Genomic DNA, 25,492 nt, shown 5'->3' with positions numbered 1-25,492 from the left:
AGAAATATTTGTATCTCTTGTCATTCCAAAACCACACATAAAATGGTGAAATGTTGGTCCAAAGCATAAATAAAATTCCTCCGTCTCAATTTATCTATCGTGCTCTCTAAAATAAATTACTTATCGTTTTACAAACTCAATACAAAATTAATTATCCCTCCCCCCTTCCATACACACACCATTTTACTCTTGTAGGTATTGTTCTTGAATAGTACAAACGCTTCAATTATGAAATGATGTTAGGATTGTTCAAATAACACTGAAGGCTAAAATAATTTTTCTTAAAAACTTGTTAATTAATAGTTTTTAAGGAGCGTGTAAAAGAATATGATAGATATTTTGCGATAAGTTTTTTTAAAAAATATATTGTTCCTTGAAAAGTTACTACAAGAACGTCCTAAAACAAGTACTTCTAGATTTGTCCATTAATGTTTAGGCAGAATTGTTTGTTTTCTTTAGTCAATAAAGTAAATGTATAGGTGAAAACTCACAATTGAAAAATAAAGTGAGAAAGTTTTGAAAATACTCCTAAATTTAGCTTGAATTATTAGTTTCATTTTCAAATTTATATATTAACAGCCTTAAAACACTCATTTACTTAACTAACTAAACTTTATCTCGTAAACATTTATCCCAACATGAGAACAAGTAAAAGAAAACAAATCCCACCCTCCATGTCATTTTCACTGCACTTTACTATTGCAAAAGTACTATAGACATGACTCCACTCTTAACCAATTGCATGTGCATTAGTCATGGTGTGGGCGGCCACTTTTCCTTATTCTTCATCTTTTTTTCTTTTAATTTTAACCGTTCAGTATTCGAAACTCATAGATTTGAGAAAACATTTTTTATAAAAAAGTTTTTTGTTTTAGGGCTCAAAAGCAAAATCTCTGATTAAAGATGAAATAATCTCGATTATCCCACCAATTTTTTAATGTTGATGTGGACGTACAATTCAAAACTCGATATATAATAGGTTGACCTACGTACCCTTTCTTACCATTTAGTTTGGATGTTTGTCATGTAAATTCATTAAAAGATCATGAAATGCTTTTTATGAAGAGGTTTCTTATTTTAGAGATCAAATTCAAGATCTTTGATTAAAGATGGAAAAAATCTATGAAATATTCTACCCTACATCCTTCAATGGTTCTTGTTGTTATAATTATTTTTGATTGATAACTGAGAAATCTCAGAGTGCACGCAATATATAATTCGAAACTCAATAAATAATAGACTGGCCCTTGTATCCTTCTCCAACGATTAGTTCGGATATTTGTCATATAATAGATACATTATATGATGAAATGCATTTTCTGGAGAGGTTTCTGATTATAGAGATCAAATTCAATATCTTTCGTTATGGAAAGAAATCAAACGTCCTACCCCACTTCCTCCTACGATTCTTGTTGTTATTATTCTTTTTGATCGATAATTGAGAAATCTCAGAGTGCACGCAACATACCGTCTAAAACTCAATAAACGATAATTAACGGCCCCACCCCTTTTATCTTTCTTTGCTAAAATGACGTATTATTTTATACGCAACATACCGTCTAAAACTCAATAAACGATAATTAACGGCCCCACCCCTTTTATCTTTCTTTGCTAAAATGACGTATTATTTTATATCGTCAATATTCAAACTTGTAACGTATGTCGTTATTCACATATCACGTGTTATGTTCTTACTGCTAGACGAAAGCCCCAAAGGCCTTCAATTGTTCTTATTCTCTTCTAAATAATAATTAATAATATCACTTAAGTATGAACAAGGGAAAAAAAAAGCATTCAAGAAAGTCTTGTTACCAAGCAAACAAGACTTCTCCATGGAATCTAAAATTGATTGATATTTGGGCTCTCACTTTACTAGACATGCATCATGACCCTTGTATTATGCATTGTCTCAATATTTAGGACACCAAAGGTCCCCACTCTCAAGATAAAAAGAACAAAAATACCCCACTACTTTAGGCTCTATTGCAAAAATGCTATCTTTCTTTATGTTGCATCATAGAAGAATTCTGTAAAATATTGTACTACATTTTCTATCTATTGCTCATTTCATTTCAATTTGTTTCTCGTACCTTCCTTTTCAGTCCATTTAAAAAAAAGAATGTTTTGCCCCTTTTTGTGGCAACTCTTTGATTATGATTTTCTACATGTCATGTTTAAGATCATAAGATTAAATTAAAGGACATTTTGATACATTCAACATATAATTACTTTTTACTTTCTTCATGTTAGGATTTTGCCCTGATTTTCTTACCTTATTTGAAGTTTATTTTTTCCTAAAAGAAAAGACAAAACATTACTATAAATGTTTATACTTTTCTTGAAAGAAAAATATAATATTCTTCTATATTTGAGTTCTTCTTTCCTTGGAAGAAAAATTGGAACTCTATAAATTGAAAACATCTCTTCTCATATAAAAAACACAATAGAATCCACAATATAGTCGTTTAGAGATTTTAGTTTATGGGGAGATTTATTCTCTCAACAATTTTAATATTTTTCTTTTATATTAGTTTTCATATAATAATATTATGTTTTTAGTTAAGTTTTTGTCATCTAATTTATTATCATATGATTTGCAATTGTAAGGTTCCACATGACGCCTTATTCATTTTAGAACCCAACACTTTTGATACGCAATATGACTTTCCAATATGATTTTCCGGCTAGAATAATGAATGTTTAACTAATCACCCTTCACTCAACGTACGTGCAACCCATGGAGTATTCTCCATTGAACAATAAGACAATTAATAAAATTAGTCAAAAGATGTTTTCAACTAAGTTTTTATTGTTTCTATTTTCTTTTTTTCGATCATACTAATGTATATATAATGATGACTATATATTCACAAAATGAGTGTCTTACATATGTGAATCGTAAATGAATGTGCGGTCATATTTGATGAGATAACATTAAAAATCACCAAAGGCATGATATTAAATGTAAAAGAAATAAACATCGAAGAGAAGTTGCAAATTTATGAAATACCAAAATAACAGAGTAGTTCCAAAATACTATGAAATCTGAAATATAACATTTGTATTATTATTATAGAATAAAGTCTGCCCATTACATTTTGTGATTCATATATAATAGGCAACCTAACAAATACAGTCTATTTTTTTTTTTAACTATATCTAAATTGTATTATTATTGTATATAAGCAACAATAACAGTAATATCATCAACTTTTCCTCCTTTATGTCGTCCCTTAGAAGCTCTTGCATATGGTGTATCTGCAAATCTATCAAATGAGTTGTACAATGCAATGTTTCCAATTTTCTTAGCCAATTCCTTTGGTTTCAACTTCTCATCTATCGCTCTTCGAACAATTTCCTCTATCTCACTATCATTCATATTATCAAGCATCCCATCCGTCCCAACCATCAAAATATCATCCTTCTCGACGTTTAATTCCATCTCATGAGCAACACTAGGATTATCCTTGCAGTTTCCCAATTGATATGGACACCCAAATCCTCGTTGTTGTATTGGCGACTTGTATATAATTTTTCCCTTTCTGATTAGTAAAAATCCACTATCACCAACATTAGCAGCAACTATACTACTTTTCTCTGAGTTGAGAGTTATAATACAAGCTGTAGACGATCCTTTTGAATGTGTGTTTTTGTAAGCTTCTTCAAGAACCCTTTTAGGGTTCACATGACCTTTCATAGCTTCATCATATGTAGCGGTATGTGAATTCTTCATAAGCTCTCTTGCGTATATTCCAGCATCAATCCCCTGTTTTACCCAGCCACCAACGCCATCCGCGACACCAATAGTTTGGTATAATTCAAGTATGAAGTGTGCATCTTCACCTAAAGGCTTCTTTGGATTGTCTTTGGGTATGTATACAGATCCAGCCACTATTTTTAGGCATGGTAACTCTTTGTTACTAAATTCAACTACTCTCTTTTCGACGTTGACAAATTCATCATCATGACTAAATTTGAGTCTCTTGTTGCTGTGATTTTCCAGTTGATCATTAACTTCATGAGAAGTGAAGTCTAAATACCTCTTGTAGCGTGGCAGGTTGAAAAGTTCATCAAAATTGTTGGAAGAGTATCGATCATGACCTAATGATGAAATACAGGAAGCCATTGTTGTGTTGATTGAAAAACTTTGGGAAGTAAGAAATTATGTGATATAAGAAATTATGTGAAGGGTTAACATATATATATACACAGATTACGTTGCAATCCTATTTAGAATAGGTAATGGAAAAGCAATTTATGGTAACTTATTAAATGGAAAATTTAGAAACTAGCGTGTAGTCTAAAAAAAAGAGGTTTGGGAAACAAAATTTGGTAACTAGAATAACAACTTTTGGAAACAATGTAAAACAACTAGAAGTAAGTAATCCTCACGCGTACGGGCATGAAAAGAAAGTGAAATTTTAATCCAAACTCATGGAAGATTTCCTTATGGACGCAGAAATAATAAATTTTAATACTTCCAAAGTCGACGAAAAATAAATAAATAAACGCAGATAAGATCACAATGCACATGTATATATGCCTAGCACAAATGTAAAATTCATAAAACCGCATTGAGCTTTTCTTTAAAGGGAAAAAGATGAGGGCAGAATGCAATTCGCTCAAATGGTTAAAGGTTTAACTGAGATCATAGTCAAGCAAATCAAAACTTGAAAGGTTGGTAGAGACGAGAAACCTAGCACCGAAGATTTTCATCTGGGAGAACAGAATGGACACTTGATTCAAAATGGCTACGCGTTTAGACGTTGATTCTTCTTCCCATTGCAGATGTCTGACAAAACTGCCCAGATTAAGGCTGCTGTGTGGTTGCTGCTGCAGCTGGTTGAGGGTTCTGCTGATGCGCAGATTGCTGAGCACTAGGTGGTGGGGGTGCTGTAGCTTGATATGGTGGAGGAGGATACTGGTGATAAGGTGGAGGAGGTGGTGGCATATATCCATAGGGTGGACGATAATAAGGTGGGTAAAATTGACCAGGAGGTGGTGGCCCTCCAGGTGGATATGCATAACGGTGTCCTTGTTGATGATCAGAACCGATTTTATTTTCACCAGGACCAGATCCTGCAGTTGAACTAGATGCCCCTTCCTGGGATGCAATTACGGCACCCATCCTTTGTGGATCCATTGATGGATAATATGGTCTGTCTTGCTGAGGCATCGGAGGTATGTTGAAGTAAGGCATGGATGGAGGTTGGTCCTGAGTGCCTGGTGGCTGAAGAGGCTGATTCTGCTGCTGTGATACGACTGCTCTAGGCAACAAACCACTGTGAGTCAAAGCAGCCTGCTGTCTTGCTTCATCAGAGACCTCGGACTCTGGCTTGGGAACTTGAGGTCTCCCCCAGAGTAGCTTCAGTCTCAGGCCCTTTATCACCAACTTGTTTGCAAGTTCCTCAGCTGCCTTCACCGCACCTTCTCTAGTCGTGTAAGTTACAAAAGCACAACCACGCTGGACCACCATTTTAATGGACTCAATTTCACCATGTGCATAAAAATGGTCCCTAAGGTCCTGCTCAGTGATTCTAGCATCAACACCACCCACATAGAGGGTTCTAATGCTCTCGTCATCAGGGGGCTCCAATGAAGGCATTTCACCTGCTTTATTAAGTAGCTTTAAAGCCACTGGATCATTGACCCTACAAGCATTAAAGGTACATTAGTGAAAACTTTGTCAGTCGAAAATGTAGGATAAATAGATCTCTGTAAAAGAGAACAGGGTATAGAATAGCAAAAGAAAAGTAACCAGCAAATAGATGTCATCAATAATCGGCCTAGCCATCACGAAATTGTGGAGAGACAAGGTAAGATGAGTTTCAAAAGTGCATAGAGTATTTAATTGATTGGTCATGAGGAAAATGGGATCTTTCTAGAGTAAAGTGTCTTAACTTAATTATGTCCATAACCACGGAGATGACTGGGTTCTGGATTCTTGCCAGTTTCGGCAATTATTTGAACCTCAACAAGCTGTTGAATCACATGAAAAAGCATTCACAAAAAATTTCTTCTTAGACTTCCATTGGTTGTTGAGTGCAAGGATTTGAACAAGATGGCATCTAAAGATATTTAAACAAGGCTTTACTCCAAAAAATATACCTGAATAAGGCATAACTCAAATACAAGCAGAGAGGATTGAGAAACCAGAAAGGAATAAGTCACTGAATAAAGTATGGGAATGAAGACGACCAGTAGTAGAAAGCAATTACACCACACAAGCATTTTTTAGCTGCAAAACTATGAAAAATAATTATAATATATCGACAGCAGGACGACTTCATATATCAGATCTGAGATAAATTTACATGTTTATATATGTTTTTGTTAATAAATTCAACGAGGGTAAATGAGCAACTCAATACAAACTATTCACCTCCTGAGTCAATTGACCAAGTCCACATTTAATGTCTTCCCACATTGAGATACATTATACTTAAGTTGTTTTACTTCTCCTTTCTTACATGATAAATGAGAACATAAGCTCCAGGTCAATTCCCCTTTTTTCCTCCCACTTGTTGTACTGACGTATTTTTTAGTTATACAACAACATACCCATAGTAATCCCACAATGATGTATTATTTACTATTTTATATAACATCGTGTGGCCATGCATCTCTTGCCTTCATCCTATATTCGCATCGCAACTAAGGAAAACAGATAATGTGTCTACAATGACTAGTAAGTCTTCTAAAAAAAAGTGACTAGTAAGTCTTCATGAACATATCAACAGAAAAGTGAACCACCCTTCTCACACCCCAAGCAAAATTAAAGATCAGAAACCCTATCACAAATATGTCAATACAGATATATGAGCATCATTGGAAAAAGGAGAATTTCACATCAGCAACAAAGAATCAGATTGACATAGACATACCCATAGTAACGGTCTTTGATATTTTGCTGTGACAACTCCCCTGTTTCAGGCATCTCATGCCGGTAAGGACACTCCAAACCTCTTGTACATTGACCACGTATGAAGAAACTGCAAACATGTGCCCGATTTCTCTTGTAGTATGGAGTTGTTCTTTGAAGCTTCAAGATAGTATCATTTGCACGGACTTTCCCATATGAAGATTCATAATCAATACCAGCTCTTGCCTGGTCAAAAAATTAAGTATTACTTTGGGGAAAACCACGAAAACAGAAAAAACAGCATCTTTTTTTTTTGGAGGTGCTTCTTAAAAGTTCTAAACCCTTAGGGGTCGTTTGGTGTGAGGGATAATACCAAATAGTCCCGGGATTAAATTATAGTACCGCTTATTTTGTTGTTTGGTTGGCAAGTTCGGGATAACTTATCCCGGGATTAATAATTAGTACCGGGATAAGTTATCCCTCTCTTTGGGTGGTATAGTAATCCCGGGATAAAATAGGTAAATGACAAAAATGTCTCTTTCAACCCTTTTGTTATATCACTTTTTACATTAATGAAGGGCATTTTTGTAAACAAATAAATTGTTCTTAAAATTTATTATTTTGAATACAACAAACCAAACACTCAATAAAAAATAATCCCAACACAACTTATCCCATCATAACTAATCCCAACATAACTTATCCCAACATAACTTATCCCATCATAACTCATTTTCAAACCAAACGACCCCTTAGTTTCACCAGGTTTAATTTCCTTCTCCTAATTTAAAACTGCACCTCATCCCTGAGTAGTTCCCAGCAAAATTTGGATGCGGGGGGGAGGGGGTACCTAGAAAGCCTCGAAATTGCCAAAATGTCAGCTTATAGGATAGTTTCAGCTCATAATTTGGCAACTCATCAATTAAGTTGTAGCTTTGCAGTATGCCCTCTTTAAGAAAGTAAATTAAGTTTAGAAAAAAAAAGAAGAAGAGGGGCCTAAAGCTTCAGAGAAATATTTTGTTGTCCTTATTTATATATAAGTACATTAAATGGTCCTACAAGCAATTAGTTAAAAAAACATTTCATTCATAACTATAAGTTGGGCTTCCAGTTAGTAAATCACATACCCTGCGGTCATGCTCCTCTGCAAAATATTCTCTATTTACGTCACTTTTTGGGATGGCATCATTTGAGTTGATACTGAGAGCAGTGTCTCGGACTTGAACGGGCAAACCATATTCAAGATCTAACAGGCAAACTTGACAAACATTCTTCAATTTGCTGCAGGTCTGACAGATCTCAGACTTTTTGTATCTCGCATCCCGACCAGGCCTCCACCTGAACACTGTGAAGGGTCGCGTGCAGATCTTGCACTCCTTGTCATAATCTGCTTTTGTCTGTACAAAAACCATAACAAGATCAAATGTCAGATAGTGAAATTGGAGAAAGAAAGATTATAGTAGAGGACATGAAGCTGAAACCTAAACAAAGTCAGAGACCAGACCGATTCTACTGCCAAAATGGAGATACTCTTTGAGCAAGAAATTACTTCCTAAAACTGTATGAAGAGAGTAAACATCGTAACAATGTGCCAAAAGTAGTGGCAGATCAGGAGAAGCTGTCGATGGATAAAGGTCCAAACAAAGAGCTTCAGAAAGCCACAATGATTATAATGCAAGTGGTCTCGCCTAGCTACACGTAAATGGAATTTAAAATACAGTTTACTGCAGCTAGCACAAAGATAAGCAATTAAATAAATGCTACCAGAGATTAACAGTCCTTACAGAAAGGCTAACAGCCTTTCCTGTAGAGCAAATCTGACACATAACTTACTTAGAATTTGATAAAACACTATGTTGCTGCATTCATAAAAGGATCCAACCACATTCTTCACACACTTTACATTCTTAAGGAACGCTACATTAGGAATTGGACTCTGATCTTTCAAGGTTGAGAAACGACAGACTTCACCCTTTTAAACTTCAATAAAGGCACCCTTCTTTATTTGATTTTGCACAATAGAACACATATATTTCTACAATTACTAATCATTCCTACTGTATTAATAAATTAGGGTACTTGAAATAAATGATGAATTCTTAAAAATTTACCTAAAAAATTCTGAAAATGAACTTCTAGTTGTATTCAAAGTAACCTTACTATATTCACCTAAAACCATATCAATCAACCAATCATTCAACTTTGCCTTATTCACATACTTTACAGTTGCCTCTATGAATCCTCAATATCCATCTGCTCTAGCCTCTTTGCACCTATATTCACCTAAAACTACGACTAGAGATTTCTCGACTTCTTCGCGGGATAAAGTTTCCTACACTTCCACCTCAAATTTCAATAGCAGATAGGAGCAATGCAAATATGAAAACATTCCTCAAGTATATTTTCAATTTGCAGTCAGCAACAAAAGCGCTAGAGATGATTATAAACCCTAAGACCATTCACGACTTTTACAATAACAAAAATTGAAACGAAAAACTTACCATTCGCACATACGGACTGTCACCGAGACACGACTCGCATATAATAGGGAAATCAGATCGTTCCCATCCATCAGCTTCAGCATCTCTCAGCAACCTATGCGCCATCGATTACTAATTCCTAAACTTCAATCTGCCAAACCAATAAACTTTGTAAAGCTCATTCCAAGCTATTTATTACATATTCTATAAGAATTTTAACCTAAAGAAATAGAAATCTGAAAAAAGGTGAGAAATCAATAGTACCTGATTAAGAGCAATTTAGGGTAGTGTAAGTTATTTGATAGCTAAAATCTCGCTTAGCAAACTCAATTTTAAATAGAGCTCAGAGGCAGCGGAGATGGCGGTTATCGGCGGCGGAGAGAAGAAACTTCCGACGAAGGAGAGCGAGGCAAATAGCCCAGCTCAGCCGGGACGAAGAGAGATAAGAAGACCTTTTTCAAGTTGATTTCCGCTATTTTGAATTTTATAACTATCAATTAATTAAAAAATGTTTTTAAATTTTATTATGATAAAAACAGTAATTTAAATAATTTTTTATATATAAATATACTCCCTCCGTCCCTATTTACTTGTCCATATTTCTTTTTTTAGTTGTCCCTATTTAGTTGTCCATTTTGACAAATCAAGAAAGGACAACAAATTTTTTCCTATTATACCCTTATTTACACTTCTTGAAAATTGTAAAAGTGTATGTTGTTTCCCTCCAATTTATTTCACTTTAATTCAAATAAGTTATTGTAATTTTGAAGTGAAAAGTTGTCATAAGGATAAAATTGTAACTTCACTGTGCTAATCATTGTTGCCTTAATCTGTGTGTTATTTCTAAAGTGGACAACTAAAAAGGGACGGAGGGAGTATATCACAACAATATAGACGATGTAATCCACAAGTGTATATTCAATCACATAAAAAAAGAACTAACCGAAATTAAAAATAATGGGCACAACTCACAAAATACTATATATAGTATGATTATGATAGTATATATATCATTCCATCCGTTACATGACATTCCTTTCTATAAATAGTTGGATCACAATACTTGTCATTTTATAAAATTTATGCATAAATTACCATATTTTGCCTATTATACCCTTGATAGAATAGTTAATTAATCTTGTTATTTATTAATAAAGTTGACTTAAGAAAACATTAAATAAGAATAGAAGGGTAAAATTATATCATTTTTTAATGCAAGTACAAAGTAAAACTGTGACATATAAACTGGGACGGAGGGAGTATATTATATTATATAGAAATGACTATAAGTGGCAACTTAGTTGTTAATTTGGGAGATCGAACAATTTGGAAAAGGAAATCCAACAAGAGGGCGACACATTGTTTCATCAAAGGGCTGAGTTAGGGAGGCAGAAACACATTATATGTATATACTTACTCTCAACTTAGCTATCTCGGCCTCCTCCTCAAGAATCATCTCCCTGACTACAATGGTTAGTTTGCATTTTGTCCTCGTTATAGTACATTTAATCTAAACACTACCTTGTGTTATAATTGAGAAATTTTATTGCTCGGATTGTCTAGTCAACACTTAAGCATGAAAGGACACCCATTTTTTGAAGAGAGAATTTGTCTCTTAAAGACATTTTGCTTCTTGAAGCCAAATAAGGACATAAACCACTTACCAAAGAAAAAAATGGCCTAAATCTATAAAAGCAGAATCGCTCAGCTGGAAGTTGAACTGGAATTACAGAATTTCAGCAGATGTTAGGTTCAAAGAATTATCAATAACAATGTCTAAAATCCTTCCCCATCAACAATGAATTATCCCAAACTAGACTTAGCCATCTCATACGCCAAGAAACATGCAGCATTTGCAGGGACACTACGTCCCATAGCAGGTCCAAAGCCCTTGTAAAGGCCTTTGATTCCCTCCGATGCCAAGATTTTTTTGAAAGCATCAAAAAAGCCAGAGAATTTTGGGTTTTTATAGTCATCGATCTGGATTACACTCTTGATGACATCTGTTGGATACACGGAGATCCAGAAGGAACCACCAGCCAGGCCACCTGCTACAATAAGAGAACCTCTTCCCAACCCTGAAGTGTCTGTGCCTCCTGCAAAGTACTGCTTTAGTGCTTCATACATGCCAAACATAGCAGCATTTCCGGGTATTTCACGTGCCATGGTGGGAAACAAGCCCTTGAAGAGACCCCTCACGCCTCCTTCGGATTGAAGAACATGTCTTGCTACATCCATTGGCCCTGCATATTTCACTGCCACAGCAGCTGAGCCTATACTTGCCAATGCACCCTGAGCTTGCAATCTGCACTCATGTAATTCAACGAGTAAATTGTCAAGTACAGAAGTTGATTCCTAGTAGTTTTGATCATTTGACCAAACAATGGTAACAACAAGTTGAAAAGTACATGATGCTTTCTTTTTCTTTCCATCTATAATGCACATGTCACTACTAAGGATACAACATGGCAAACATAAGCAAGGGAAACTTTGTGAAGGCTAGATTATATACTACATTTAAGTTATAATGCACTAGAAACAAACCTGCATTTTATAAGCTCAGTTGGGCAAGCAAGAAAAGACACAGCAGTTCCAGCAACAGCCCCGCAAACGATTTGCTGGTTCACAGTAAGAGGGACTCCAGGTTCAGACCTCAAGAATGCCTCTGTTTGACCTCTCACGGTGAAGAGCACAGCATTAAAGGCTGCCACAGTGGCAAGTGGGGCTCCCATGCCTTTGAACAGCCCCCCGGCACCTTCCGCAGCTACTGTTTGCCGGACAGCATCTATAGCACCAGAATATCTTGGAAGCTGCCCAGGAAGTGGAGTAGGCTGGCTTTGAAGCTTGACCTTTATGGTATCAAAAGGGTGACCAACGACCAATTGTGCTACACCACCTACAGTCCCAGCTGTTAAATCCTTGGCTATATCACCCATTGGAAAATCTGAAAAAAAAAAAACGAAGGGGAAAAAGAATTCTCAGTCTAAATGTAAGTTATTAGCTATTGCATTGACTGTTTACAATTCTCAATTGTAGAAAAAGAATGATTTGGTGGGAAGGAGCAGATCGCAAGAGTATATTATCAAAGTTAAACTTAACGCTTCTGCTAAATGCTGGTGCAGTGGAAAAAAGAACATTAATCTCTACAGTCAATAGCCATGAACCTATATAGTAAACAACACTAGGCGTCCTTGATGTAATAAAAAGTCTAGCTTGGGTGTTTGTGGAGTGACCACAAATTTAGGAGTAAATAGCACCAAAAATAATCTAGGTAAAATTCTTCTAAACGAAATCATTCACAATTTTACACCTCCCGGCCTGAGGCACTCTGATAATCAGAAACTGATATGTCAGATGACAAAAAAAGAACAGATCAAAAGTTTGTATGCTAACTTGAATTCTCTAGATAATTTTGGCATTGGTGTCCTATGAAAGTCAGCTAGTTTAGAACCAAAGTGATCAAACTGCTTCTGCCTACAAATTATCTACACACACAACGCTTGACAAAACGAAAGAGTGAGACAGCAAGTTAGAACTCCAGCACTATCCCATTATCATTTGCTCATTCATAGTAAGGAAGGAGTGAAGGACTAGAGGCACAAATTTCTCCCTGCATAACCGCCTAACCAAAAACAAAGAAGCAAAAAAATAGACATGTACAAGAATCTCTTCCTTTGATTCTCGACTTTTCTTCTCCTCGATAAACATATTAAAATGTAAGGACCAAAAACATGTACTAGAAGAGGAGAAAATTGGAAATCCAGTGGTGATAATAATACTCTTTATCAGATAGCAGCAGAAATTCTGAAAGCTAACTGATATTGAAGACCTTGAGAGAATTAAACTAATCTGATTCTATTTATTTAAAGTTCAAGCTCAAAGCAGACTCCGAGGTACAAATTAGTTTTAAGGAAGGAAAAAACCATGAAGAAGATATTCAAGAGACTTGTTATGGTTTTGAGCTTGATGAATCTTGAATTTATCTAAATTGTTCTCCTCATGTTCGCTCACCAGCTTTGAAAGAATCCAAGCAGGGAGCTTTTGGAGAGCATCCCAGCCCTTACAACTTATAATAGTCCCACAAGACAAATGACACCCCATTAACTGAAGGTTGTCCCTTTTTACTGATTTACCCACAAGAGAGCTAATTCCAGAATCAAGTTCAAATATAGAAGAACCAGAAAACATGTCGTAACTTAACTATCATGTTATTCACAAATGCCTCAGATTTCAAAGCTGCTGAAAAGTAGTCATCGGGAAGGCAATTCCCTCTAGTGAACTGTATGTAGTCCACCCTCGATAGAGATTCAAAACATAAAGCAATTACCTTCAAAACTAAATAGCTATATCAAGAAAACTAAAGTGAAATTACAGAATCTTGATGCAAAAATTCACAATACATAAGAGTGGAAAGACAATCCTTTTTGCTAACCATAAACAAAAACCAATACCGTGCATTCCATCAAACACCTCAAAGTTCAAATGCAGTCCTAAGCCACAAGCAACCAATTCGCACAACCATAGCATATTAAAGGAATTTCATACAAACAATGGGGTAGGGGTTTAGAGAAAGACTAAAACAACAACTCTGATCAAAGAATAAGCCTTAACCTGGCTGATTTCTCTTTATACAAGATAATTATCCAACCAAACGGATCCCTGACATATCAAGATCTAGATGCAATCTGAAATCAACAGTTGAGCAATGTAACAGTCAATCACTCAAACAAAGCAAATGTGCACATCAAGATATGACATACAGAAACAAATCCCAGAAAGGAAAATGGAAACATAGACATAAAGGAGTCTATATTCTGATATAAATACGAATACGAAAAATACCAAATGGGCATCACTCAATGTCCATTTTCAGCACATCAACTTCTACATTTCTAAAGGTAGATAATTTCTCCACACGTAAACAAATTATACTGTTTGTGCTAATAAAAGATCCTTATGGTAAAGAATAAGCCTTACCCTGGCTAGTTCCTCTTCCACCAAGTCAACTAAATGAATTCCACAATCTGAAATCTACATAAGAACAATGTATCAGTCCATTACACAGACAGAACATACATATACATCAATATATGACATGAAGGAATAAATCCCAAAAGGGGTTTGATAAGAAAGAATAACCAAAAGGGGTTTGATATAAAAGAAAAAAGATACCCAAATGGTATCACTCAATGCCCATTATCATCAGCACATCAAAGGTGGAGTCTTTTTCCATATTTTAACAAAGTTATAAGCTTTATGCTAGTAAAAGAGAATCTTGTGGTATCTGGGTGGACTAATGTGTACCTGATAAATCTGATGAGTTAAAAAATCTTGAATTTCAATCACAGCCACATGAATGAAATTTCAAGAAACGACAATAATGGGATGTGGGTGATTTAGAAATTTGGTGGCCAAGAGCTCTAAAGACACAATTTTTAATTGGATAGGGGAGATGAGGACACAAATTTTGAGCAAATTTTAGCCTCTTTTCTCCTCCCAACACAAGATCTTGAGAGAGATGGAAGAGAGTTCCTGTAGTATTGGGTCACTCTTTTCTATATAAAGGGAATATACAACTGCAGGGCTACTACCAACCCCATTTACCTATAATAGCGCATCCCCTGATTTTGACAGATTTACAACCACTCTTTCCGTTTCAATTTACGTAACACCCTTTTTTAATAAAATTGCTTATAATTTTATAGGAGTATAATACATAAACATGTCATTTTATTTGTTATTTATGTCTTTCAACTTTGATTACGTATAAATAAATATTTAAACTTGTATAGATATGAGCAAGAGCACACACATTCTACGTGATGTTCTACCTGATAATTTGCATCCTATACAACTTCTACATGGTGTCCTATTATGTCATGTAAAATGTTTATATTTATTTATTTAATTTTATATAAATTTAAATATCTAGTTATATAAGACAAAATAATATTTTATGCAGCTAAATGTGTTTGGTAGAATGATTTTAAAAGTATTTTTTTTCAAAAGCCTTGATCATTTTTGTGCTTTACACGAATGCATCATCTCACCAAACTTGTCACCTACTTCTACTAATAGAAAACTAAACATATAAATGGAAGTATATTGAATGGTACCTAATGGAAAAGATTATTAGAAATTAGAAAATTAATGTGTATCTTTAAAAAAAATATCAAATCAAATCAAATATTAGGATGTCTAATTGTAGCATGGATGGTCAAAAGTGTCCTTTATTCTTATGATGACAATATGACAAGGTAGAGTAGAGCGAACTTAATTTTATATTGTAGGACAATGCATATTTGACCTTACTCACTATATGTTAGAGTTTTACTGGTAAAAATCAAATTTGCTTTACATCTGTCATGTCGTTGTCTATTGTTATCCCTATTCACTCTAGGAAGTAGTTTAAAATTAGAGTTCATAAGCATGTCAATGAGTCAACATTTACTATACTATAAAATTATAATAATGTAATTCAATTCAATTATCTCAACCTAATAGTGTTTGATTTGAAAGTGAATAAAAATATATCGTTATGAGTATGTCAATATCTCCATGATCATTGCTAGATAGTAATCTATATTTTACGTAGTGTAAAAGCACGATTGAAGCTCTCATAGAAAAATATTGTTCGTCTTTTTAATTGTTTAAATATTAATTTCACATTATTCCTCTAATTTTACAAGTTCCCTCCTTAGTTTGAAATTACAACAACAATAACATATTTAATATAATTTTATAAATGAGGTTTGAGTAGATAAAGTGAGTTCAAACCTTATTTTTATCTCATAGTGACATAATAAGTAGTTATTTTAATCACAATAAACATTTTACCTTATATGTAATGAATTTTAGAAATGAGGGGTTCTACCATATTCTAGTAAAGGATCATTCAAAGTATTCCTTAAAATGAACTGGTTGTATGTATAAAAGAAATATCTTATCTTAGTAATTTAAATAATATTACATATAAAATATACATATTAATGATTACAAAATAATTTTTGCTTCAAAAATGCCCTTATTCACGAGTTAATTGGGAAATATTCATCACTTCGTGTTTGCAAAAATTGAAGCAAATATTATTAATATGAAATTTAATCTCTAAAATAAACCTAAAAATGTAGACCAGAAAAAGACGATATAATGATGATTGCCTTTATATTACTACTATTATCAAGTTTTTAATATGATTATGTTGTTACTTTACGAATAAAACTAGACTTTAAAATTCAGGATAATAACTTCGTTAACAAATAAAAATGAATATAAAGATGATAACTTTGTCAACCCGAAACTACATGAAGATCAAGCATAATAATATTACATTAACTAATCAAATTCTATAAATCTAAATAATTTAAACTTCAATTTTGTTTTCTTTAGATGGATTTTTTTATCTTTGATATATTAATTTGTACTCATTATTATTTATTAGTACTATTTTTATTTATAATATTTTTCTTATTTTTAAAACTACTAATGTGTGATAAATAATACTCTTTTCCGGATACACTTTTTTTTAGTTTCCATAAAAAATAAAATATTTAATAACATTATTATAATGTTGTCCATATTATATCTTTACTTATTTGGAATTATAAAGCTATATTCCTCTATTTTAAAAAAAATTATTTACTTTAAGAATAATTTAAAACATTACAAGATCACATGCTCGTTTGGTGTGAGGGATTAGAAATAATAGTGAAGGGATAAGAAAATAGTGATGGGATAAAAAAAAATTATGTTGTTTGGTTGTCATGTTTGGGATAACTCGTCCCACCATTTATATCATAGTTGTGATAAGTTATCCCATATACATGGTGAGATAAGTTATCCCAGGATAGCTAACCCCAGAATAACTTATCCTGGGATAACTTGCTTGCAACCAAACGACAAGTATATTAATAATGCAATTCAATTCATCTCAACCTAATAGTGTTTGATTCGAATGTGAATAAAAATATATGGTTATGAGTATGTCAATATCTCCATGATCATTGCTAGATAGTAATCTATATTTTACATATAGTAAACGCACGATCGAAGCTTTTGTAGCAAAATATGGTTCGTCTTTTTTATTGCTTAAATATTAATTTCAGTACTCTATTCCTCTAATCTTATGAGCCCAACAATAACATATTCAATATAATTTTGTAAATGAGGTTTGAATAGATAAAGTGAATTCAAACCTTATTTTTATCTCATAGTAACATAATAGTTATTTTAATTACAATAAACATTTTACCTTATATGTAATGAATTTTAGAATTGAGGGGTTCTGCCATATTGTAGTAAAGGGTCATTCCAAGTATTTTTAAAATGAAGGGAAAAAGGTTTGAAATATATCTAAATTTTGATCGAAATTGATTTAATAATCTCAAATTTTGGGCAAGACCTATTACCCCTCATGCACTATTTAATAGTATATTTTAAAGATATATAGGTGTCTACTAACGTGGACATCATAAATATGACATCATCATAAATAATAACTTGTCGTGGACACTTATATATCTTTAAAATACACTATTAAATAGTGCAGGGGGTAATAGGTCCTACCCAAAATTTGAGATTGTTACAACAATTTTGGTCAAAGTTCAGATATATTTCAAAAAAATTTCCCTAGAATGAACTGGTTGTATGTATAACAAAAACATCTTATCGTAATTTAAATAATATTACGTATAAAATACACATTGATATTTGCAAAATAATTTTTACTCCAAAATGCCCTTATTCACGAGCTAATTTGGAAATATTCATCACTTGCAAAAATTGAAGCAAATATTATTAATATGAAATTTAACCTTGAAAATAAACCTAAAGAAGTAGAGCAGAAAAATATGATATGATGTTGATTGCCTTTATATTAATATTATTCTCAAGTTTTTAATATGATTATGTTGTTACTTTACGAATAAAACTAAACTTTATGAATCAAGATAATATCCTTGTTAACAAATAAAAATTGATATAAAGATGATAACTTCACCAACCCGAAACTACATGAAGATTAAGCATAATAATATTACATTAACTAATCAAATTCTATAAATCTAACTAATTTAAACTTCAATTTTGTTTTCTTTAGATGTTTTTTAAGATTTTTGATTTATTAATTTGTACTCATTTTTATTTATTAGTACTATTTTTATTTATAATATTTATAGGAGTACTTATTTTTAAAAGGGAAAAATGACAAATATACCCTCGAACTATCGTAAATGTATGCAGATATCCTCCGTCATACTTTTGGGACATTGGTGTCTCTGTCATCCAAAAACTAGAGCATATATGCCCTTCACTCTAACGGAAGACTAAGTAGGGACACGTGACACAATCTTATCCATCGATCCGATTTTTAATAAATGTCGAATCGGTGGATAAGATTATGACACGTGTATGTCCGTTAGTATAAAAGATATATATGCTCTAGTTTTTTTGATAGCAGAGGCACCAATATACAAAAGTATGACAGATGGTATCTACATACTATTTACGATAGTTCGAGAATATATTTATCATTTTTCCCTTTTTAAAACTACTAACGTGTGAAAAATAATACTCTTTTCAGATTCACTTTTTTAGTTAGTTCCATAAAGAATAAAATATTTAATAAGATTATTAAAATTTTATCCATATTATATCTCTACTTATTTGGAAAAAAAATTATAAAGCTATATTCTTCTATTTTAAAAAAATATTTATTTTAAGAATAATTTTAAAACTTACAAAAAATTAGTATATATCAATACAATATTATATTGAAATTAACTTTTAACACACCACCTTTGAACCCATGAAGAAAAGATAGTTGTTGCATATGATAACCATATTATAAAATACAAATCGATAATCCTTATGGATTAGCCCAATTTAATTATGAGAAATTACATGAATTCGGAATTATCAAAGCTAAAAAAAAACACCATTAACGTCTTCTACAAAGCTTCAGTTTCAACTCTGCATGAACCATCTCACTCTGTATGTATATATAGATTTCTATACAAAAAAAAACGTAAACAATCAAATAGTTTCTTATAGAAATTCTTCATTTTCTTTGAATTTCACAAATGGCGGGTCTTTTCTCTACTCTAAGAAGACCCACCAACATTTCTTCTTCGAATTTTCAATCATCCTCTGTTTTTGCTTCTCGTTTTCTCTATTTACTCACCGTTATTTCTGTATCGCTTGCTGTTTTCGCTTTCGTTCTTCAATGGCGTGGCGGGTTACCCGACCCGACTACCCGATGGATACCCGGTGACGATCCGAATGAGGCTGGGTCGAAACCCGTACGGTTATCGTCTTCTTCGTCTGGTTGTGCAGATATCCTTGGACAGAGCCGTACGGCGTCGTTTCCGTATTTCAGGGATTGGAAGTTTAATTTCGGGTCGAATCTTAGACCGAAGGTTCGTTTTTATCAAGGTTTATTTAGTTTCTTTCGGAATCTTTTATACAAATAGTTGTACAGATTTACTGTTTATTTTTTTGCGAGTTATTTTTTGTGTTTGCTATGATAACTTCATGTTGAAGTACTTAGTTATTAACTTTAATTAGTTTGAAGAAAAATGGACATGTTTATGTTTTTTATTAGCCAAGTGTCTTTTTTGGTATTGTGGATGAATTGTGAAAAAGTTCATTTGATGATGATGGGTCCACCTGTTTGATAAAATCAAAGTTATTTGTTGTTGGCATTTTCTGATTGTATAGAATCTGGCTGCTGTGTAAACACCAGATTTCACTTGTGAGATTAGGTTGTGTTAGAATCGGGTCGTAAGGCTGCGTGTACACCAAACTCTACTCGTGAGATTACGCGTGAATGCTTGATAGAAAAAAGACATTCTTGAAATGGTAGCCAGGGCAAAGCTAGCAGTTGCAGAATTTTGTAGATTTGTATTCTAGGCAGTTGATAAATTAAAGCATTTTGAAAGGATATGCTAATTCCTTTTACTGTTGATAAAAGTAAAGCATTTTGAAAGGATATGCTATTTGTACCATTCATACTTCAACATTCTAAGTAGGTCGTTTGGTTGTTGATTAGAGTAATGTAGATATTAGTAACGTAGGTATGAGTTATGTAGAGATAGTTATGCGAGGTTTAGATATTCCATCTTCTATACTGCATAAAGTAGTGAATAGATTTCCTTTTAACTTATACGCGTGATTCTAACTTGCTAACCAAAAATCGTATTTAGAGTGTTGAATTTTATACATTAGCAAAAAATTACTGCCAAATATGGTACAAGTTATGCGGTGGTTTAATACATGAAGGAATCACCTCCTAACCAGCAACCAAACGACCACCAAGTACATATTTTAGTGTTGGTTTTGGCTCTGTTTATGCTTTTAATGAGTGCAGTTGTGCTGGAGAATTTTCACCTCATTTTTTCCTATGTTTTTCTCCAAATGAAGAGTTGCAATCGTATAGTTACTGTAAACGTCTCAGATATTTAAGTTGAGCTTTTCTATTTTTTTTGCGCCACCCTCTTTCTTTTCTTGGCCTTAAATTGTTTTATATCAGTATCCTAAGAGACTTGTTACCTTTGCTTGATGTTTAGATATCAATCACTACAAGTACGTCCGCTGGCTTAGAGCAGATCCTGCCCTGGATGTTTTATCACAAGGTTATTGGCGTAACAAACTTTTTCCTGTTTGTGGAGGGAAAAGCTGCATCTCCCAATGTATCTAAAGTGCTAAAATCTATTCCAGTAAGTGTTCATATCTCCTTAATATTTCCATTATCATTGTTTTGTCTTGAACGTTCTGTTTCATCACTTCTACCGTTTTGTGTATTTGGATTGATGTACTTCATCTCTCGATTAATATACAAAATGTGTGTACTCTGCAGGGAGTAAGAGTTATATATAGAACAAAAGAGCTAGAGGATGTACAAGCCAAAAGGTAACTGATCTTTGCATATATATGCAATTTCTGTGCCTAAACTTTGAAGATGAGGTCTTCGTTCAGTAGAGTAGACGTTATTTCCTATTGCTCTGAGAAATGTTTTTTATCCCTTCTGTGGGTTTTATGTTCTTTATTTAGCCTCGTATCATTCAATTTCTTTATGTTGCTAATGGATGCAAGTAATAGTTGAGGATAGAAGCTATTTATCCAAAGCAAAGCTTATAGAAGAACATATGTTAGCATGGGTTAACAAGTTTCCAGAACTTGTTGGGAGTTCCTTACATAGCAACACATTATATATCAGGAGTAACTACAATGCATGGGTGGAGGGGGTTGATGTGGACTGACTAATTTACCTATTAATAGCAAGCAGTAATTACCCAGGGTAGCAGTGACAACAGATTCTCTATTCTATTTGTGTCTTGAGACTAATAATAGACTTGGTTCCTAGAAGGGAAAGAGGGAAGGTTAAATGAGAGAAGGTCATTGATTATTTCCCCTACGTGGAGCACCGAGCATTTAATTCCTTTATTTGGTATACTGGAAGGTAAGTAAATAAGACATAGTCTTCTCTCATCCCCCTTACTAAACAAGAGAAATAACTCTTTCACCTCTCGTCTTCCAACCCTTTCTCCTTTCAACCCAAGCGACATTGTACTGACGTATATTTCAAGTCATTCATCTTGAGTAAGCTTGGATCTGTTGTGAGTGTTATATGACTAATGTACTGAAGAATTGGTGTCTGAGCATAAAAGTGGAACCTATTATAGTTTTTGTCTTCATTCTATTTATAAGTGAGATCAATTTATTCGTCAGAGATTTCTAAAGAAGAGGCTTTCTTTTCTACAATCTTGACTTCTCAAATTCAAAATTCCTGGAAAAGTTAGAGGCATTTAATATCAGATTGTAATAGACTTTAATGAAGAAGTGATTGTTCAAGTTACTAACTTAAATCAACTAAATTAGAGAGTTGAAATTTCCGTATGGGCTAGTAGACATGCTCTGTTCCCTATATTTCATCTCATGTCTCTATTAGGTAAGGTTATTATTTGATATACTGATGATCTATAATGTCTTGTGTCCTAGTCGGATTTGGAATGAAACTTGGCTGGCTGGATTCTTTTACCAACCATGCAACCACGAGTTATTTGTCAAGCAGACTCTTAACATGGAAATGGCCATCGTCATGGCAAGGGTATGATTGCGATAACTTCATCTAATTCCAGTTATGGTTACCTTTTGATCCACTTCATTGCCTTGTAACTCTACAGGAAGCTGGCGTGGACTGGATCATTCATCTTGATACCGATGAGCTAATGCATCCAGCTGGAACTAGTGAGTATTCTTTACGGAGACTTCTGGCAGATATACCTGAAGATGTCGACATGGTCATATTTCCTAACTATGTAAGTAATTGAGCTTGTTCTAGGCTGTCTTATAACTGTGTCTAAGCATGTAATTACATGCACGAATAGTCAAAACGCATGCATTTGCTTCGTTTTCATTTTCTGCTGTCTTTTTTCTTGTTAATATCTTCTCTGATGATGGCAAATATTTCAGGAGAGCAGTGTTGAGAGAGATGATGTGAAGGAACCTTTTAGTGAAGTAAGATATCTTTCACTGTATCCTTTTTTCTTATCTTTCAAGTTCTAGTGTTAAATTCAATCGTTTGGCTAGGAACATCCTCCACCGCTATACGTGAATAGGTTTAGACTTGCTTAAAATAAATTTGGATAATTCTATTACCCAATACTTGAGAATGGAGCAACAGCTAGTAGTCAAAGAGGTATCTCTTACCAGATGAATGAAAAAGAAGGTTGCGTTGGAGTTAGACACTGTGGAGGCAAGAAAGTAAAATTGTACCTTGCGAATATATGGAGCTTGAGTGTTAGACCTTACTCTTTGTTTGTAGCAGCCAGAATTTCTTAGAGAAAGTTTGCGTATTCTGTAATTTGTTTTAATTATGCAAGTTCTTTTAGACTGTTTACCAGTAATACATCTGTATCATGTGGTAGGTCTCGATGTTCAAGAAGAATTATGACCATCTCACAAAAGAAATGTACTTTGGAAACTACAAGGAAGCAACTCGTGGTAATCCTAACTACTTTTTGACTTATGGAAATGGCAAATCAGCTGCTCGAGTTCAAGATCATCTTCGTCCTAATGGTGCTCATAGATGGCACAATTACATGAAAAGTCCAAAGTATGCTTGTTCTGCATGTAACTTGTTTTCCTTTTATCTCTATTTCGTTTCTTATTTATTCCCAGTCCTCTAGAATCACTGTTTTATCGAAGTTGAAAACACACTCATAATGTTTGTCATGTATTTTCTTATTATTGTAGAGAGATCAAACTGGAAGAGGCTGCTGTTCTGCACTACACATATCCCAAGTTTTCAGATTTAACTTCACGACGAGATCGTTGTGGATGTAAACCTACAAAAGAAGATGTGAAAAGATGCTTCATGCTAGAATTCGACAGAGCTGTGAGTAATAGGCAGGCTGTTATTAACAAATGTTTTTAGGGTCAAAAGATGAACTGTATAGTTTCTTTGTTGAATAATTTTCATCTTTACATTGCAGGCTTTTATAATAGCTTCAACTCTGACAGAGGAGGAGATGCTTCACTGGTAATAATTCTTTTAACTTCCATTCCTTTGAATTCATGCTAATCCGTATACTACTTATTTCGCGAAATCCTTCCCTTGTTATACGGTAAAATCTAATTTCATACTGATCAGTAGTCCGCGTGGTGCTTGATTTCTTCTTGGTTTGTATCTTGGAAATGCTGACAGAACCATTACTGGATCAGGTACCGTGAACATGTTGTTTGGACGGATAAAACACTCATCCAGAAGCTTATCAAGAAGGGCATATTGACGCGCATATATACTCCCATGGTAAGATCAACTTATAATACTTGATTGCGAAAGCTCCTTTGAGTTTATATTGAGGGCCATTCATCCTAAGAAGCTGAACTTATAATACCTTTTTTTTTTTTTTCTGTCTGTGTAGGCCATTGTGCAGGGTTTGAAGGAATCTGGCATTTTCGTTTCTGTTATTGCTTCAGCACATAGAGATATCATAAAAGATGAGTCTTTTTCTTCTGCTGGAAACAGAAATGCTCCCGGATATCCTCATATTACTGATACTTTTCCGAGAAAGATGGGTCGTATATTGGAACCTCAATCAACTGCAAGGAAATTCGTGGAGTTCAGTAAAACTGATCGTCAGGCAATTCCACCCGAATCACCTCCTGGCATGGATGGAATTGATCTCACAGTTACAAAATACCTTCTGAAGAATAGTTCTTCTTGAAGAAGTATACTTACATACCCCTCTTGGGATATTTGGTGTACATTAGTTGTGTCATACTGGAATGGTTTCCATAGAGTTGTTTGAGTATCATATCATAGAGAAGTATTCTTCATCTTTTAAAACCCCAGTGAGAGCTCGAAATTTTTTAAAAGTTCGATATGTATACATGACAGAATGCTTTGGAGAATGACAATTTTATTCATGATCTGATGGTCTGAGATTGAACAGAGACTTGACATTAATTTCAAACAAGAAATTTAAGTTTCTTTTCAAACTTTAACCTGAACAGTACTAGCAATCAGATAAGTAGAGATTAAGAAATAAAAGTATATTTATTGATTTGATTATATGAAACAATTTCACTTGCATATATATTTGTGTAATCAAAACTACCTATATATTTTTTACTAGAATTAGACTAAGAAACCAACTCAGATAGCCATTCCTGGTTTTCTCCCATAAAGTCATCAAAATCACCTAACTCATCTATTAATAAGCACTCATCGTTGTTTAAAACACCAGTGAATGTTGGGTCAACTTGGTAATCTGATGATGCACTACCTGTTGTCTCTTCAACATTCTGCACTTGCTCTTCCTGATACGTTGATAACTGGAGTTGATCACCATATCCTGATTCATTAGGCCACTGGGGTTGTGTTGTCATATCGTTCATCTTCTCATCATCACATCCAACATATCCTGATTCAATATTTTGCAATGACTTCACCATCTGTTGAGGAAGTTGATCACCATATCCAGATTCATTATGCCCCTGGGGTTGTATATCATCATCATCATCGTCGTTTTCATGGGCAGTTGTTGTAGGCATATGATTTACTGATTCATCAGTGCAGATAGGCCCATGGGGTTGTGTATCATCATCGTTTTCACTGACAGTTGTTGTAGGCATATGATTTCCTGAT

General features: G+C 33.9%; 4 protein-coding genes across 4 annotated transcripts; 1 reads left to right on the top strand and 3 right to left on the bottom strand.

The window, feature by feature from the left end:
- Positions 1-3,172: 3,172 nt before the first annotated feature.
- On the bottom strand, positions 3,173-4,126 carry LOC125833799 (probable protein phosphatase 2C 55). The gene has a single exon (XM_049512972.1). It carries the CDS (start codon positions 4,124-4,126, stop codon positions 3,173-3,175), a length of 954 nt encoding a protein of 317 aa, XP_049368929.1.
- A 343-nt stretch (positions 4,127-4,469) lies between these two features.
- On the bottom strand, positions 4,470-9,792 carry LOC125834280 (zinc finger CCCH domain-containing protein 49-like). Its single transcript, XM_049513446.1, has 5 exons — positions 9,607-9,792; positions 9,364-9,493; positions 7,990-8,259; positions 6,885-7,108; positions 4,470-5,651 (listed from the first exon to the last, which is right to left on the bottom strand). The coding sequence occupies exons 2-5, from the start codon at positions 9,466-9,468 to the stop codon at positions 4,811-4,813; spliced, it is 1,440 nt and encodes a 479-aa protein (XP_049369403.1). The 5' UTR covers positions 9,469-9,493; positions 9,607-9,792; the 3' UTR covers positions 4,470-4,810.
- Positions 9,793-11,046: 1,254 nt separating this feature from the next.
- LOC125834156 (mitochondrial carnitine/acylcarnitine carrier-like protein) lies at positions 11,047-12,308 on the bottom strand. Its single transcript, XM_049513354.1, has 2 exons — positions 11,887-12,308; positions 11,047-11,647 (listed from the first exon to the last, which is right to left on the bottom strand). The coding sequence occupies exons 1-2, from the start codon at positions 12,276-12,278 to the stop codon at positions 11,146-11,148; spliced, it is 894 nt and encodes a 297-aa protein (XP_049369311.1). The 5' UTR covers positions 12,279-12,308; the 3' UTR covers positions 11,047-11,145.
- Positions 12,309-19,389: 7,081 nt separating this feature from the next.
- LOC125834256 (glycosyltransferase-like At2g41451) lies at positions 19,390-24,592 on the top strand. The gene is made up of 11 exons (XM_049513427.1): positions 19,390-19,757; positions 20,907-21,056; positions 21,197-21,249; positions 22,339-22,447; positions 22,524-22,658; positions 22,813-22,857; positions 23,268-23,455; positions 23,596-23,737; positions 23,835-23,881; positions 24,064-24,151; positions 24,267-24,592. The coding sequence occupies exons 1-11, from the start codon at positions 19,422-19,424 to the stop codon at positions 24,567-24,569; spliced, it is 1,596 nt and encodes a 531-aa protein (XP_049369384.1). The 5' UTR covers positions 19,390-19,421; the 3' UTR covers positions 24,570-24,592.
- Positions 24,593-25,492: the final 900 nt, after the last annotated feature.

Source organism: Solanum verrucosum, unplaced genomic scaffold (assembly GCF_900185275.1).
Source record: "Solanum verrucosum unplaced genomic scaffold, falcon-dt-bn FXZP01000285.1, whole genome shotgun sequence".
In the NCBI taxonomy this organism is placed as follows: Eukaryota; Viridiplantae; Streptophyta; class Magnoliopsida; order Solanales; family Solanaceae; genus Solanum; species Solanum verrucosum.
The sequence above is the reverse complement of the archived record's forward strand: the minus strand, read 5'-3'. Positions and strand labels throughout refer to the sequence as shown.